The 12602-nt window shown below is 41.9% G+C and overlaps 1 protein-coding gene across 2 annotated transcripts in view; it reads left to right on the top strand.

Moving 5' to 3' along the window:
• The window catches only part of LOC106685790 (CLIP domain-containing serine protease HP8), a 17834-nt gene extending 5913 nt beyond the window's left edge, over positions 1–11921 (top strand). Inside the window, exons 4-8 of one of the 2 annotated variants that reach the window (XM_014428703.2) lie at positions 5497–5617; positions 7852–8033; positions 9602–9700; positions 9835–9930; positions 11049–11921. In XM_014428703.2, the coding sequence (XP_014284189.1) occupies positions 5497–5617; positions 7852–8033; positions 9602–9700; positions 9835–9930; positions 11049–11275 (725 nt within the window). In that variant the 3' untranslated portion in view covers positions 11276–11921. The remainder of the gene's footprint in view (positions 1–5496; positions 5618–7851; positions 8034–9601; positions 9701–9834; positions 9931–11048) is intronic. The other variant, XM_014428704.2, reaches the window with a different exon arrangement.
• Positions 11922–12602: the final 681 nt, after the last annotated feature.

The raw sequence follows: 12602 nt of genomic DNA, 5'->3' as shown, positions 1-12602 counted from the left end.
GCCAAGAAACATGTCCAAACCCTGGAGAAGAAGAGAGTACAAGAATAACGTTAGGGAGAAAGCGAGGGACAGAAGATCAGGGAAAGCAAAATCCAGAACCAGCAATCGGCTAGAGGAACGCAAGTGTCATGGATGCGGCAAAGTTGGGCACCTGGTGGCTCAGTGTCCCGGAACTCGGTTTTTCGAGTGTGGAAACGAGGGACACATAGCTAGACGAAGTCCCTATGAGTACCGACAGGGATCAGACCAGAATGGAAATTAATGCCCAGATTCTGAGGCGAAGAAGAGGACCCCAAGGAAGAAACGAATCCACAAGTGATTCCATAGAATCATCAGAGGCCTCAGAGACGGTGGTAGAAGGAAGGGGCCCGAGACGAGAACAGAAGAGCAGGAGGAACGTGTGGAGGCGGACCGGGGAGAAGGAAGGACCGGAGAGGAGATTTGAGTTGCGTACCGGCAGAGAGGCGACCGTACATTGGTGAGTAACAATGTGAGGAATGGGAGCGGCGGCATTCGAATAAAAGGAGTCAGGTGCCTCGTGGATACTGGAAGCTCTTACACCATTGCAGATCGGGAAGCACAAGAGAGGCTGAATGGAAGAAGGGTACTCAAGGTCCAGTAGATGTTTCGATGGAGGGAGTGCCTAAGACCCTGGTTTTCCATTCCCGCGAGGAGCGGACTTACTACTACGTAGGTGCTTGAGGTGCACTAGGCCATGAGATTTACCCTGATGACTCTGTCCACGAACGACGTCAGTGGAGGATGTTGGAGATGACCATCAGAGACTATTTGGACCCTTTGTTCTGCCTTCGATATCAAGAGTAAGGACACTCAGCTTAGTCCTGAACGAATGAGGTGGCGTGCAGGTGGTGTCCAGGAACTGGGCACAAAGTTAAGGAGTACCCTGAAAAGAAGAAGGGTAAACCCTTGTGCTGTAGGAACTGTAAGGCCAGTGGCAGAGCGGGGAAAGATCTCCAACACTGCGTGGGTAGCTGGGAGTGCCCGCTACTTTTGGAGATGATGGTCAAACAGGCGAAGAAGACCCGATATGCTTAGGCTGCAGATTCTGCAGGTCAACATGGGCCGAAGATGAGTGGTCGCGGACGAATTGAGATCTCGCCCAGAGTATTAACTTCTTGTCGGTTCAAGAGCCATGCTGTCGGGACAATGTGGTAACAGGTTTTAGTGTAATGTCGAGGGTGGTCGCGCTGGGCAGTGGTGAGAGGAGGCCTAGAGCAGCGATAGTGGCAGTCAATCTCACTCTCGACGTCATGGAACTGAAGCAATACACCACAGCAGACCAGGCGCCATGCTATGTCAGATGGGGCAGAGTTGCATTCGCCCTGGTTTCAGCATACATGCCGCCTCGACAGGCCAATGTAAACGTTAACGTTCCAGATAATATAGCTGCTTTGGGGGCTGTCGCGCTTAAGTATAGAAGTGTGATAGTCTGTTCCGATACCAATTCGTGCCACACAGATGCCAGAGGTAGACTGCTAGAGGAATGCGTGGAGAGGTGTCAACTCATCGTTAGGAACAAATCCTCTGGTCCCACATTTGTTGGAGCGAGGAGCCAGTTGGGTAGATTTGACTCTCGCCACGGGTCCATTAGCGAAGCGTATTGTAGACTGGCAATGCTAACAACTGAAACAACTAAACTGAAGCAATTAGTATTGCCCTCCAACGCCGAAGGGCGAGAAGAACGTCCGGTCCCATGGTGGACGCCGGCCCTGACTCAGCTCGTGAGAGAATACTACAGGGCCAGGGGTAGGTACCAGGAGTGCAGAGGAAATCTGCACTCCAAGAGGAATCTAAACATAGGTATTGGGTATACCGAAACGGAGTGCGGTACCAGAAGAAGTCCTGGGATAAGTTCATTGTTGAGGAGTCATAAAAGAATCCCTGGGGTACCCCGTACAAAGAGGCACTGGGCAAGGTCAAGCCTCTACAGTTAATGGCGGCTATCAGAGTAGGGGGTGTCCAGGCAACCACTCTAGAGGAAGCTGCGAAACTGAATATAGATTATACATACCTTAGGAACGATCCATCTCAGAATAGCACAGAAGATAACACGGTAAGACGCACGATGGTATACCCACCAGGTATCGACGTATATCCATCAGGGGATATATGGGACCTTCGCCTTGCCGTGGACCGTCAGATTAGGAAGGCTCCAGGACTCGATGATATAGATGCTGGAATCCTCAAGAATTGTGCCCCTTATATTGAGGAGGACATGTTGGAGATATTCAACGAGTGTTATATAAGGGGTACTTTCCCAGCAAGTGGAGGTTTACAGATTTGAGACTGCTCTAGAAGGGAGGTGGGAAGGATAAGGAGACGCCAAAGGTCTACCGACCTATATGCCTCCTCCCAGTAGCTCAAAGTTCTGGAACACATGATTGTGAACAGCTTTATACTAATCCAAACGGCAGCACGCCACCCACGGCAATTCGGCTCGTCCCATGGCAGGGGAACTACGGATGCGTTGCTGAGAGTGCGTGGGGACATAGAAGGGAGGGCGGAACATATCTTATAGATACTGTTCGACATATCCTCCCCCTTTGATAGTTTTTGGTGGTCCCGTGTACTTTTTACTTTGCGATTGCAAGAACTCGACACCTCCAATAACTTATACTAGGGCGTATAAATTACTGGAGGTATCGAGGTAGTTATCTTAATAATAGGAGCGTCAGGATTAGGAGTAACTACTATGAGGTGGAGGAAAAAATTGAAAGTGGATGGCCACAGGGTTCGGTCATAGGTCCGGCCATGTAGAAACTAGTGTTTGACGAGTTACTGGGGGAGCTAGAGAACAAAGGGTTCCTTGTCCTACATCGACGACCTGGCAGTGGCCGAGGACAGCAGTCAGATTGAAGATGGTAGCATAAAGGTATGCCGGTCTCGTAGAGGAATGGCGTGAGAGAAGGAAATTGAGTAGAGCCGCAGCTAAGACTCAGGCCATATCTAAAAGAGATATACACTGATAGGGCTCGTCCCAATACCTTAGATACCCAAGGACAGAGGATTAGAATGGGTGAGGAAGTGACGTACCTCGGGGTGAGGATACGAAGACGATTTGACGCCACTCCTCACCTGATAAATTTAAAGGATAGAGTGACCCTATCACTCAATGGATTGAGCAAGATAGGAGGTGCGTTCTGGGGAATCAGGTACCCTGCTACGATGACCATTTACAAAGGTGTGGTATTCTGAGGGTGCGTACCTCTGATGGAATACTCTGCGTGGAGCCGGAAACTCACGCAAGATCAAAAGGGGGGACTGGCCACCATTCAGAGATTGTCTCTGCTGAGGGTTACGAAGACCTACAGCACGGTGTCGCATAAGGCGATGCAGGTGCTGGCTGGAGCGATGCCCCTGGACCTCATCTTCAAGGAGGATTTCGCCAAGAGACAGGGACTGATAGCGCTACCAGACGGACTTCCAGAGAGAATTGGTGAGACCCCGAACCTAAGGAAGAAGATACTCCGGGAGGATTCCATTGAAGAATGGAATGGACGGTGGCTGGCGAGCCAGAAGGGCGCAGTGAGCAGTAACTCAGAGGAATTTTTTCCCTACCGCGCCCATTCAAGACAGAGAGCGAGATGGGTCCTCCCAGATTATTGGGTCTCACAGATCCTGACGGAACATGGTGGGTTCCGAGGAAAGCCGCAAAGCTTTGGGAAGAACGATTCGACTCCCGTTGCCCTACGTGTGGAGTCCCTGAAACTGCAGTGTTGGATTGCACCAATTCCATGGTGGAAGGACTTCGTGCCAGGTTGTTGAAAACCGGGATATTTGCTTTCGCCGAGTCGGACTTTCCTCGTCGGAGGGGAATTATCCCTTCTTCAGGGGGTTCATCTACGGGTGGAAGGAGGGGGTCGGCCCAACGCACTTAACATTAGGAAGGGCTAGGAATTGGCGAACCAACAATACAAGCAAATTAAGGTGAAGAAGCAGACGCAGATTGAGACCAGGAGGGCTGGACCAGGCTGCGTGCTGGAAGATGTACCCGGACGGATGCAGGTGTATAACATGCCCCATCTAAAATGCGCTGGGCTGCACCACGGTTGAACCCCAATAAATAAATATTTTTTGATAATAATAAAATTAGTAAAATAAATAAAATTGATAATTATTGGTTGCAGTAGCTTACGTAATCCTAGCGCATTACTCCACTGCTGTCAAACCCCATATTAGGGATGGTATATCGATATTTTTGTTTCGATATCCCATCCCTACCCCATAAGGTGAGATGCCAGAAATGGTGAGAAATAACAACCATTTAGAAATCAGGATCTCCTATTAACGAAACTATCTCAAGTGGCCACTTACCCCCAGTTACAGTACACAGACTAGTGGATTATATTATTCTACCTCTTTTTTTACATTTGCTTATGGTATTACTTAGACTGAGTAAAGTAACACCATAAGCTTTACATTTGCAGTCTCAATTCTTGTGAGATTGTAACATATCGTACATCAACCAACGTCCTCGCTGTACCTGTCTGTTTCGAAGGTAAGATAAGTAAGGATAGCGCGAAGAGCGGGAGTAATTTATTTTGCCACAGCCGGATTCTACTCAAGGTCCTAGGAGTTAGTAGTCCATTGCTTTACCAATGAGGTACCAATTACCATCTTACACTGATCTGAGAAGACCAAGTAAAGTATAAATATATCCATGTATTATAAATGTATGAAGCACTAATGTTATTTGAATGAAGGTACGACAAAGGGGTTTTAGTACCAGTGGAACGGTCCCTTCACGTACCATTGATTTCACGAGGTAGCCATAGATTACCGCTAGACTATACTACCTTAGCTGGTACAAGGCAATTGAAGGGAGAATACACACAAAAGTGTATTCAATACGTTTTATGTATTACGTATGTTTGAACTAATGTTATTATTCTTAACCAAGGGTTCGAAAAAAGGGGTTTTAGTGGGATCGATGATACATTACGAAATGGTGTTTCCACCCTGGGAAGAGTTGAGGCGCTTATCTTTTTACATACTTTGTAGGTTGACTGTACCACGTACGATCTTCCTCTCTAATCACCTGTTTAGTTTGTAGGTTGACTGTACCACGTACGATATTCCTCACTAATCTCCTGTTTAGTTTGTAGGTTGACTGTACCACGTACGATATTCCTCTCTAATCACCTGTTTAGTTTGTAGGTTGACTGTACCACGTACGATCTTCCTCTCTAATCACCTGTTTAGTTTGTAGGTTGACTGTACTGTCTAGACTAAAAGGATTAGGCACGATGAAAATAGACTGAAAAAAAAGTGCTTGCATTATTAGGGATCTTTATACCGCAAGGAAAGTGCTTGCATTAGTAGGGTTCTTTATACTGGATTTGGTTTTAATTATTCACATCTTTAAGGTGTAAAAAGCTTCTTAAAATTAATGTTCTTAAACATTAAACTTATAATTCTGTATCCTTAATATGAAGATAAGTTGAATGAAATTCGCTAAGAGTTCTCAGCGTGCAGTTACAGGTCCAGGATGGCTAAAGACCGCCGACCGCATAACGTTCCCTTGCGCTGGTGTCATTCTCAACAGGTTCTTCATCTTGACAGCAGGCCACTGCTTCCTCGATCAGAAAGTGATACCGTAAGTTACTTGATCGAATTCGATTACACAATATTATTATTTATTTATTCTGTTCGCGAGTTCAAACTTCTTTAAGGGGCCTCTACATGTTGGCCAAGCCATGGCGAACTTAGACATGCACGAGCATGTGGATGGGTGGCTTGTACGAGTTGGCCTAAGCTCGTTGCCAATCCGTCGAGAGTCGGTTTTTTGGACACAGATCAAAGGGGTTCGTGAGAGCGCTCGTGTAGCATCTCCACCATTGTTCTTTGTCTAGTTGCAACTGATAGCTGTTAGGAGGTTAAAGGTGTTTGTTGGGACTTTTTATGATAAGTTTTATATTTAATCTTATTTATTTATATTTAATTTCCTTTCATTTTCTTTTTTTGTAATAAAAATAATACAATCCAAGTGCAATGGCTGAAACCATTTGTACGTCCGCCATGCTTGCCTCTCTGAATAACACTGACATGTGGATGGTCGGCTCTTTGTCTACCGAGAATTTGTACAAACCTTCGATTCGTGGCAAGCGGCCAACATGTGGATCCACCTTTACAGTTCCCTCAACTATCTTTTAATACTTCTTATATCATCATTCTTTCAGAAATTATTACCTTTACTTCTTATGTCTATTATAAATAAACAAGATAATGTTTTGTTACTCATTAAGAGACATTTATTTAAAGCTATCAAAACGAACATGAATACATACAAAAAACAATTTTCAATTTAGAAGTCGAGATCTGGTCAATTATAATTAAAGACTTTAAATAAAACAAAATCATCTGTATAAATTGAAACATTAAATATAACTTAGCTGGCGTAAATAACATTCACATAATTGCATTTTATATGTGACCTGTTTACAGAGTACCTAAATAACAAGGCCTCCTGCATAGTAACATTTATATTAAGAGAAAGCGGGGACTGATAGTTGCGAAGGTGGTGCTAGTGTGCCCTTCTGGGCCTGTTAATCAGAAGAGTGATTGAGACTGACCTCTCTACAGGGCAGTTAATAATAACCCAATAGTTGTTTCCCAAACCCTCCAATCCCATATCACAGCCCTCGAAGAATGGTGTCGTAATTGGAGGTTTAAGATAAATTCCAACAAATCTCATCAAATCACCTTTACCCTTCGTCGTAAACTTACCGACTGCCATACAGTTTCATATAGTAATGTTACTCTTACCCCTGTCGAACAGATCCGCTACCTTGGACTACATTTGGACAAACGATTAACCTGAAATTCTCACACAAGACCGAAAAGACAGGAAACTGCACGTCGATTTCGACTATTACAGCACTTACTAGATAAACGGTCTAAACTTCCAACACATTATAATAGACTGATCTAAATGACTGTAATAAGGCCAATCTGGACATATGGAGTTGAGCTTTGGGGCTCTACCAAACCTTCGAATTCCTCTCGTATTCAATCCTTACAATCCAAAATCCTCAATGCTCCTTCCTTTGTCGCAAATAAAATCATACATAAAGACCTTAATGTTCCCTATGTAACCGATCAAGCCCGAACTAGATATCACTCCTTCCATTATAAACTCCCTAACCTCTCAAACCCCCTAGTTTCTAACCTTGGATTCTCTTCCATTCCTGTCAATCTTCCGAGGCGCCTTAAAAGAAGATGGCCACGAGACCAGCTAATGTAAAATGTCCGCAATGCTATCACTTGAACTATATCTACGCCTTACAGGCCGCAATGCTATCACTTGAACTTTATCTACGCCTTACAGGCCGCAATGGTATCACTGAACTATATCTACGCCTTACAGGCCGCAATGCTATCACTTGAACTATATCTACGCCTTACAGGCCGCAATGCTATCACTTGAACTTTATCTACGCCTTACAGGCCGCAATGGTATCACTTGAACTATATCTACGCCTTACAGGCCGCAATGCTATCACTTGAACTATATCTACGCCTTACAGGCCGCAATGCTATCACTTGAACTATATTTACTGAGTGTAGGTCCCTTAATTTTGTGTTGCGTAAATTCTCCCGTTAATTCATCCTTTTTCAACCCGAATATTTCACGTAATACTTTATTTTCGAAAACCTTAAAGCGATGTTCATCCCTCAGTGTAAGAGGCCACGTCTCGCATCAATAAAGAACAGTTGGAAGGATATTCCAATTTTTAAGTTTTTGGATCCAAGGCAAGAGATAAGCAGTATACTTATAAATATATATATATACTTTACTAATTAACACATTACAAAAAATCTGATTTTCAGGACGCTAGTACGCGCCGGTGAATACGACACCTCGAAGGAAACTGACTGCGTCGGTGTCTATTGCGCTGCTCCTGTTCAAGATGTAACTATTCGCACATATTACACACCTCGACAATTCAAACCTGATTCAATGGAGAACGATATTGCCTTGATACAATTGCAGACTCCGATCGAGTTTAGCGGTAAGTTTGTTAAAGAAAAATAGTCTTAGTGTAGAAAGGATCCCCATTCTTTATATATGCTTTAGTAAAATATAAGTTTTACCATGTCGTTACCACAGTTTTTATGGGTAAAATAACTTTTATATAAATTTTAGTATGAACTCAAAAAGTTTATTCCTCACAATAAACCATCCTTGCCAATAGCTTAAACAAATAGGTTTAGAAGATGGATTTGGATTGGCATCAGTCCTTCGACATGAAAAGATAGTAGGTCCAATGTAAGATGGTATCTACACTAGATTACCATCTTACATCGGGCCTACCATGTTACACCAGGCCTACCATGTTACACCAGGCCTACCATGTTACACCAGGCCTACCATGTTATACCAGGCCTACCATGTTACACCAGGCCTACCATGTTACACCAGACCTACCATGCCATCTTACATAGGGTCAACCATCTGGTATAACCTGTTTGCCCACTAGAAGATGGATTTGGGCGTGGTATCAGGCTTTCCAGATGGAAAGATGGTAGGTCTGGTTTAAGATGATATAAGGTCAGGGCTTCAGGGAGGGTGGAACAACGTGGATAAGCAATAAAAATCGAACTGTAGATGCGCGAATGAAAATCAATAAACCAATAGCTGTTCAAAATTCAGTGCTCTTGCTAACTGCGGCAAGTAAACCAGAGGGTTAAAATTGAAATGAAAAAAGTTTTATATTTAAACGGAAAAGTTAACAATTGGATTAAAGAAAAGATCACATTTGCTATGAAATAGGTTTCAATTGTAATGGGAATAAATAAAAAAATCTTGGAGGTAAGATAAAGTGAGTTAGCTGTCAGAAAAAAATGAAGCCAAAGAGCGGGCCTAATGTGAACTCTGAGGCCTGGGAAGAAGACTAGGAGTCAATCACCAGCCGCCTTCCAGTCAATCTCCAGCCGCCTTCCAGTCAATCACCAGCTGCCTTCCAGTCAATCACCAGCTGCCTTCCAGTCAATCACCAGCCGCCTTCCAGTCAATCACCAGCCGCCTTCCAGTCAATCACCAGCCGCCTTCCAGTCAATCACCAGCTGCCTTCCAGTCAATCACCAGCCACCTTCCAGTCAAGATTACAACGGTGAACATTTCTGTTAATCTTCAAGGCACAAACCTGAGCTCCAAGGGTGTGTTCAATTTCTCCATTTCTGGCTTCAGTTCCCTTTACATGAGAGCAGGATTATGCAACGCCCTGCAAATAATTAGGCACATTTCACTATTGACTTAGGAAGGTTTCAATTGATGTGGAACTATAGATGATACATTAGCACGGACGCTTACCCCTGGAAGAAAGTGAGAGGTGGCTAAAGGAAGTATCCCCGATGATTGAAGACAATGACGGTCTTTCTGGCCTTATCCTTTTTGTATATGTTACCTGGTAGTAAATGGATAACAGAGGCCATCCCTGGTATCGAAAGGTAAGGAAGGATGCATATTAACATATGTTATTTTAGTTGCACTTAAGCCGATGGATATTTGAGTTATAAAATATTTCAGTACTGATGGAGACAATTTTTTCTATTTTTCATTTAAAATATAAATTTTCAGATACTGTACAGCCTATATGCCTGCCGCCATTTTCAATCAGCAGTAAGAACTGGACTAACAAAGTAACCGAAGTAGCTGGTTGGGGACTCATCAATATTTGTGAGTTTATAAAGACTCTAATACTAAATAATATAATATATTAAATAATAATAAGACTGGAAGTACTCATTTAGAATTAAATTGTAAAATTAATTTTATAGCTAACTTTACGTTTCAAGACCGACTTGTTTCAGATACAAGAAAGACACCTTGTGTGCTCCAAGCCGTTTCACTGAAGATAGTTGAGAACGCCTGGTGTAAAATGTACAAGGAAAAACATAACAAGTACCGTAAGTTATGTACTAGCTTCGAACTTCATGTATTAGCTTTATGTACTAGCTTCCACATAAGAGCAGAGGGGGAGGGGGTATTATTACATGGGATTATAATGCCCATCTTTTTATATAACCACTGGTTTTTTCATGATGTTCGTTGACCGTTGGTAGATCGTAGGAGATCTACAACTCAATTCCATTTCACTATTTTAGCTGCGAATCGTCTTACTTCTTGCCACTATTTTCCGATCTGGTTAAGATTTTTTTTTTTTATTATTATTTATGTCTTTCTGTGTCTTCCTCTCCACCCTTCTCTATCCACTTTCATTTCTTCTTCCTTATTATGGAAGATTTCTAATGTCCATCGCTGGAGATTCTTACAAGCTACCAGGTCCTTGGTTTTTTTTTGCGTGCAGAGATTGATTACGATTTAGACAAGGAGGGTGATGGATTCATTCTTCTTCTAGGTTTCAGTGGCGTACAGTTAACTTAGGCTAGAGGGCTGAGTTAACTTAAGCGCTAAACTTTATTTACTTTTTTATTCTAGTAGAGTTGCTTGTTATTGCATATAGGATATAGTGGATTGTATATTTGTTGAGCCAACTATTCCTGCAAGCCCTCTCAACGCTAAAAGACAAAGATTGCTGGAGCATTCGCTATCTTCAAGCCTTTCAATCAGATCTTCCCTTTCTTCGGAATCTTCACAATCAGTTCATTTTTTTGCTCAGGTGGTACCTTTTCCTCCTGAAGAACGTTTATCAGACTGTGGCGACTTCGGAGCTTTTGGAGGAGGCCCAGTATCGGTAACGGAAAATAGTGCCAAATATGTATGTGGCTAGAGAGCCACTTGCATTTATATCTCCGAGGCAATGTATATCATCCTTTGTCGTTCCTAAGAAGTCATTAGCGTACTCTAACCGGGTCGAAATAAGTAAGTTGTAATTATTGTGTAATGTATAATTATGTCGAGGAAATACAAGCACAATTACCACGTGTGTTTTTTAATTTTAGTTAGAAAAAGTGGTAGTTTTAGTTACCACTTCAAGAAATAGTTCATAATCTATATTATTTACAAACAGTATTACCATAAGATTTACATACTATTGAAAACAGTGTTCTACTTGATGTTTTAGCCTTTAACATAATCTGCGCCGGTACCGAACAAGGAAAAGACTCCTGCTCCGGGGACTCCGGAGGACCTCTCATGTTGCCAGTTAACGAGGAGGGTTCGAACAAGTACTACGTCATAGGAGTCGTCTCTTATGGCCCGGAGGCCTGCGGTGAAACCAGTTCACCCGGCATCTACACGTACGTACCGCAGTTCCAGCAGTGGCTGCTCAACCTCATCACTATGAAATGAACGCAGATCGCATCCTATCATTGAATAAGAGTAGTGTCTCAATCTTATCATCTCACCTACCTTAATGTTCCATCGAATCTGATAGAAGACCTGCTTTCGCTAACAAACATATCTTGTATGGAGAATTAAAAGTAAATGTTGCCGCACAAACCCTTATATCTCTGAAATGGAAGTAACTAAACAATTTGGCACCAACTTGGCCATCATGGAGAGAGATAATGATAAGGTCAAATAAATGCAGATCAAAAATAGCACATCTCACATCAACAGTCTAAACAAAACTTGGCAGATGATAGGACATGATTCCCAAACCTTCAACAGACAGTATATGGATGATTGCTGATCAATCCTTTCTGGACAGTTGATCTAATAAGTTTTATCTTTTTCTGTCACGTTGAAGGCTAATTATTAACACGTATTTGAGGAACTTAGGGTTTTACCTTGAAATATACCAATAATGTTCTGTTTAAATATGATTTATAGTAAATTTTTAAGAAGAAACTGCCTGAATTTAAGATTTGTAGTATAAAATTTGAAGAAAAACTTTTAATTGAAACCTTTCGTTATATTTTAAATTATAATTATAAGGCAATTGAACTTATTTCAGGTTATTTTTTAAATATAATTAACTGATCCTATAGAAAGTTTACACTTATATTAACATAATAATTAATGAGTTATTTCCTTAATTTGTACTTAACAATCTATTATTATGCTATTAAAATATATTAAATTTTAATAAATATAATTTATTTTGTGGTTTTGTTCATTTCCTGAATTGAGTATTTCTGATAAATATCTAAATCTTTTCATGTATCGATGATCAGGCCTCGATATTGAGTATTTTGCCTAACAGAGGAAAAATAATAATTGAGTTGGCTGGCATTGGCATGTCGATCCATGGCTGTTTTTCTTTTGCTTGAAATATGCTTAGAGCAATAGCAACTCGTGAAGTTAAACGAAGAACTAACATCTTCATCGCTGCCTGAAGGAGTCTGTCAAGGAACAGATCAAACCTTTAGTAATAGAAAAAGTGGATACAATAAAGAAAAGCCTAACTATACCTCAGCACTAGTTCATAAGCGCGTTTTTTTTTTTTTTTTTGTTTTTTTTTCCGAACCCTCTAAAAACAGAAATAAAATGTGAATTAGTAGTGCATTACTGTGCAAGAAAGAAAAGTAATTCGTGTTGGGACTTACCTTTTACTACCACTGGCATTTTAAGGTTACCTGTTATATTTAATTTTGCATATGTGTTATCCATTCAGGAGCTATTTTGAGTCCGGAGGTGAGGGGCCTCCTCGTGTTGTATCGCATATATGATAAAA

This window comes from Halyomorpha halys, unplaced genomic scaffold (assembly GCF_000696795.3).
Source record: "Halyomorpha halys isolate HHAL.00 unplaced genomic scaffold, Hhal_1.1 Scaffold744.1, whole genome shotgun sequence".
Lineage (NCBI taxonomy): Eukaryota > Metazoa > Arthropoda > Insecta > Hemiptera > Pentatomidae > Halyomorpha > Halyomorpha halys.
This window is presented reverse-complemented; position numbering and strand designations above follow the sequence as displayed.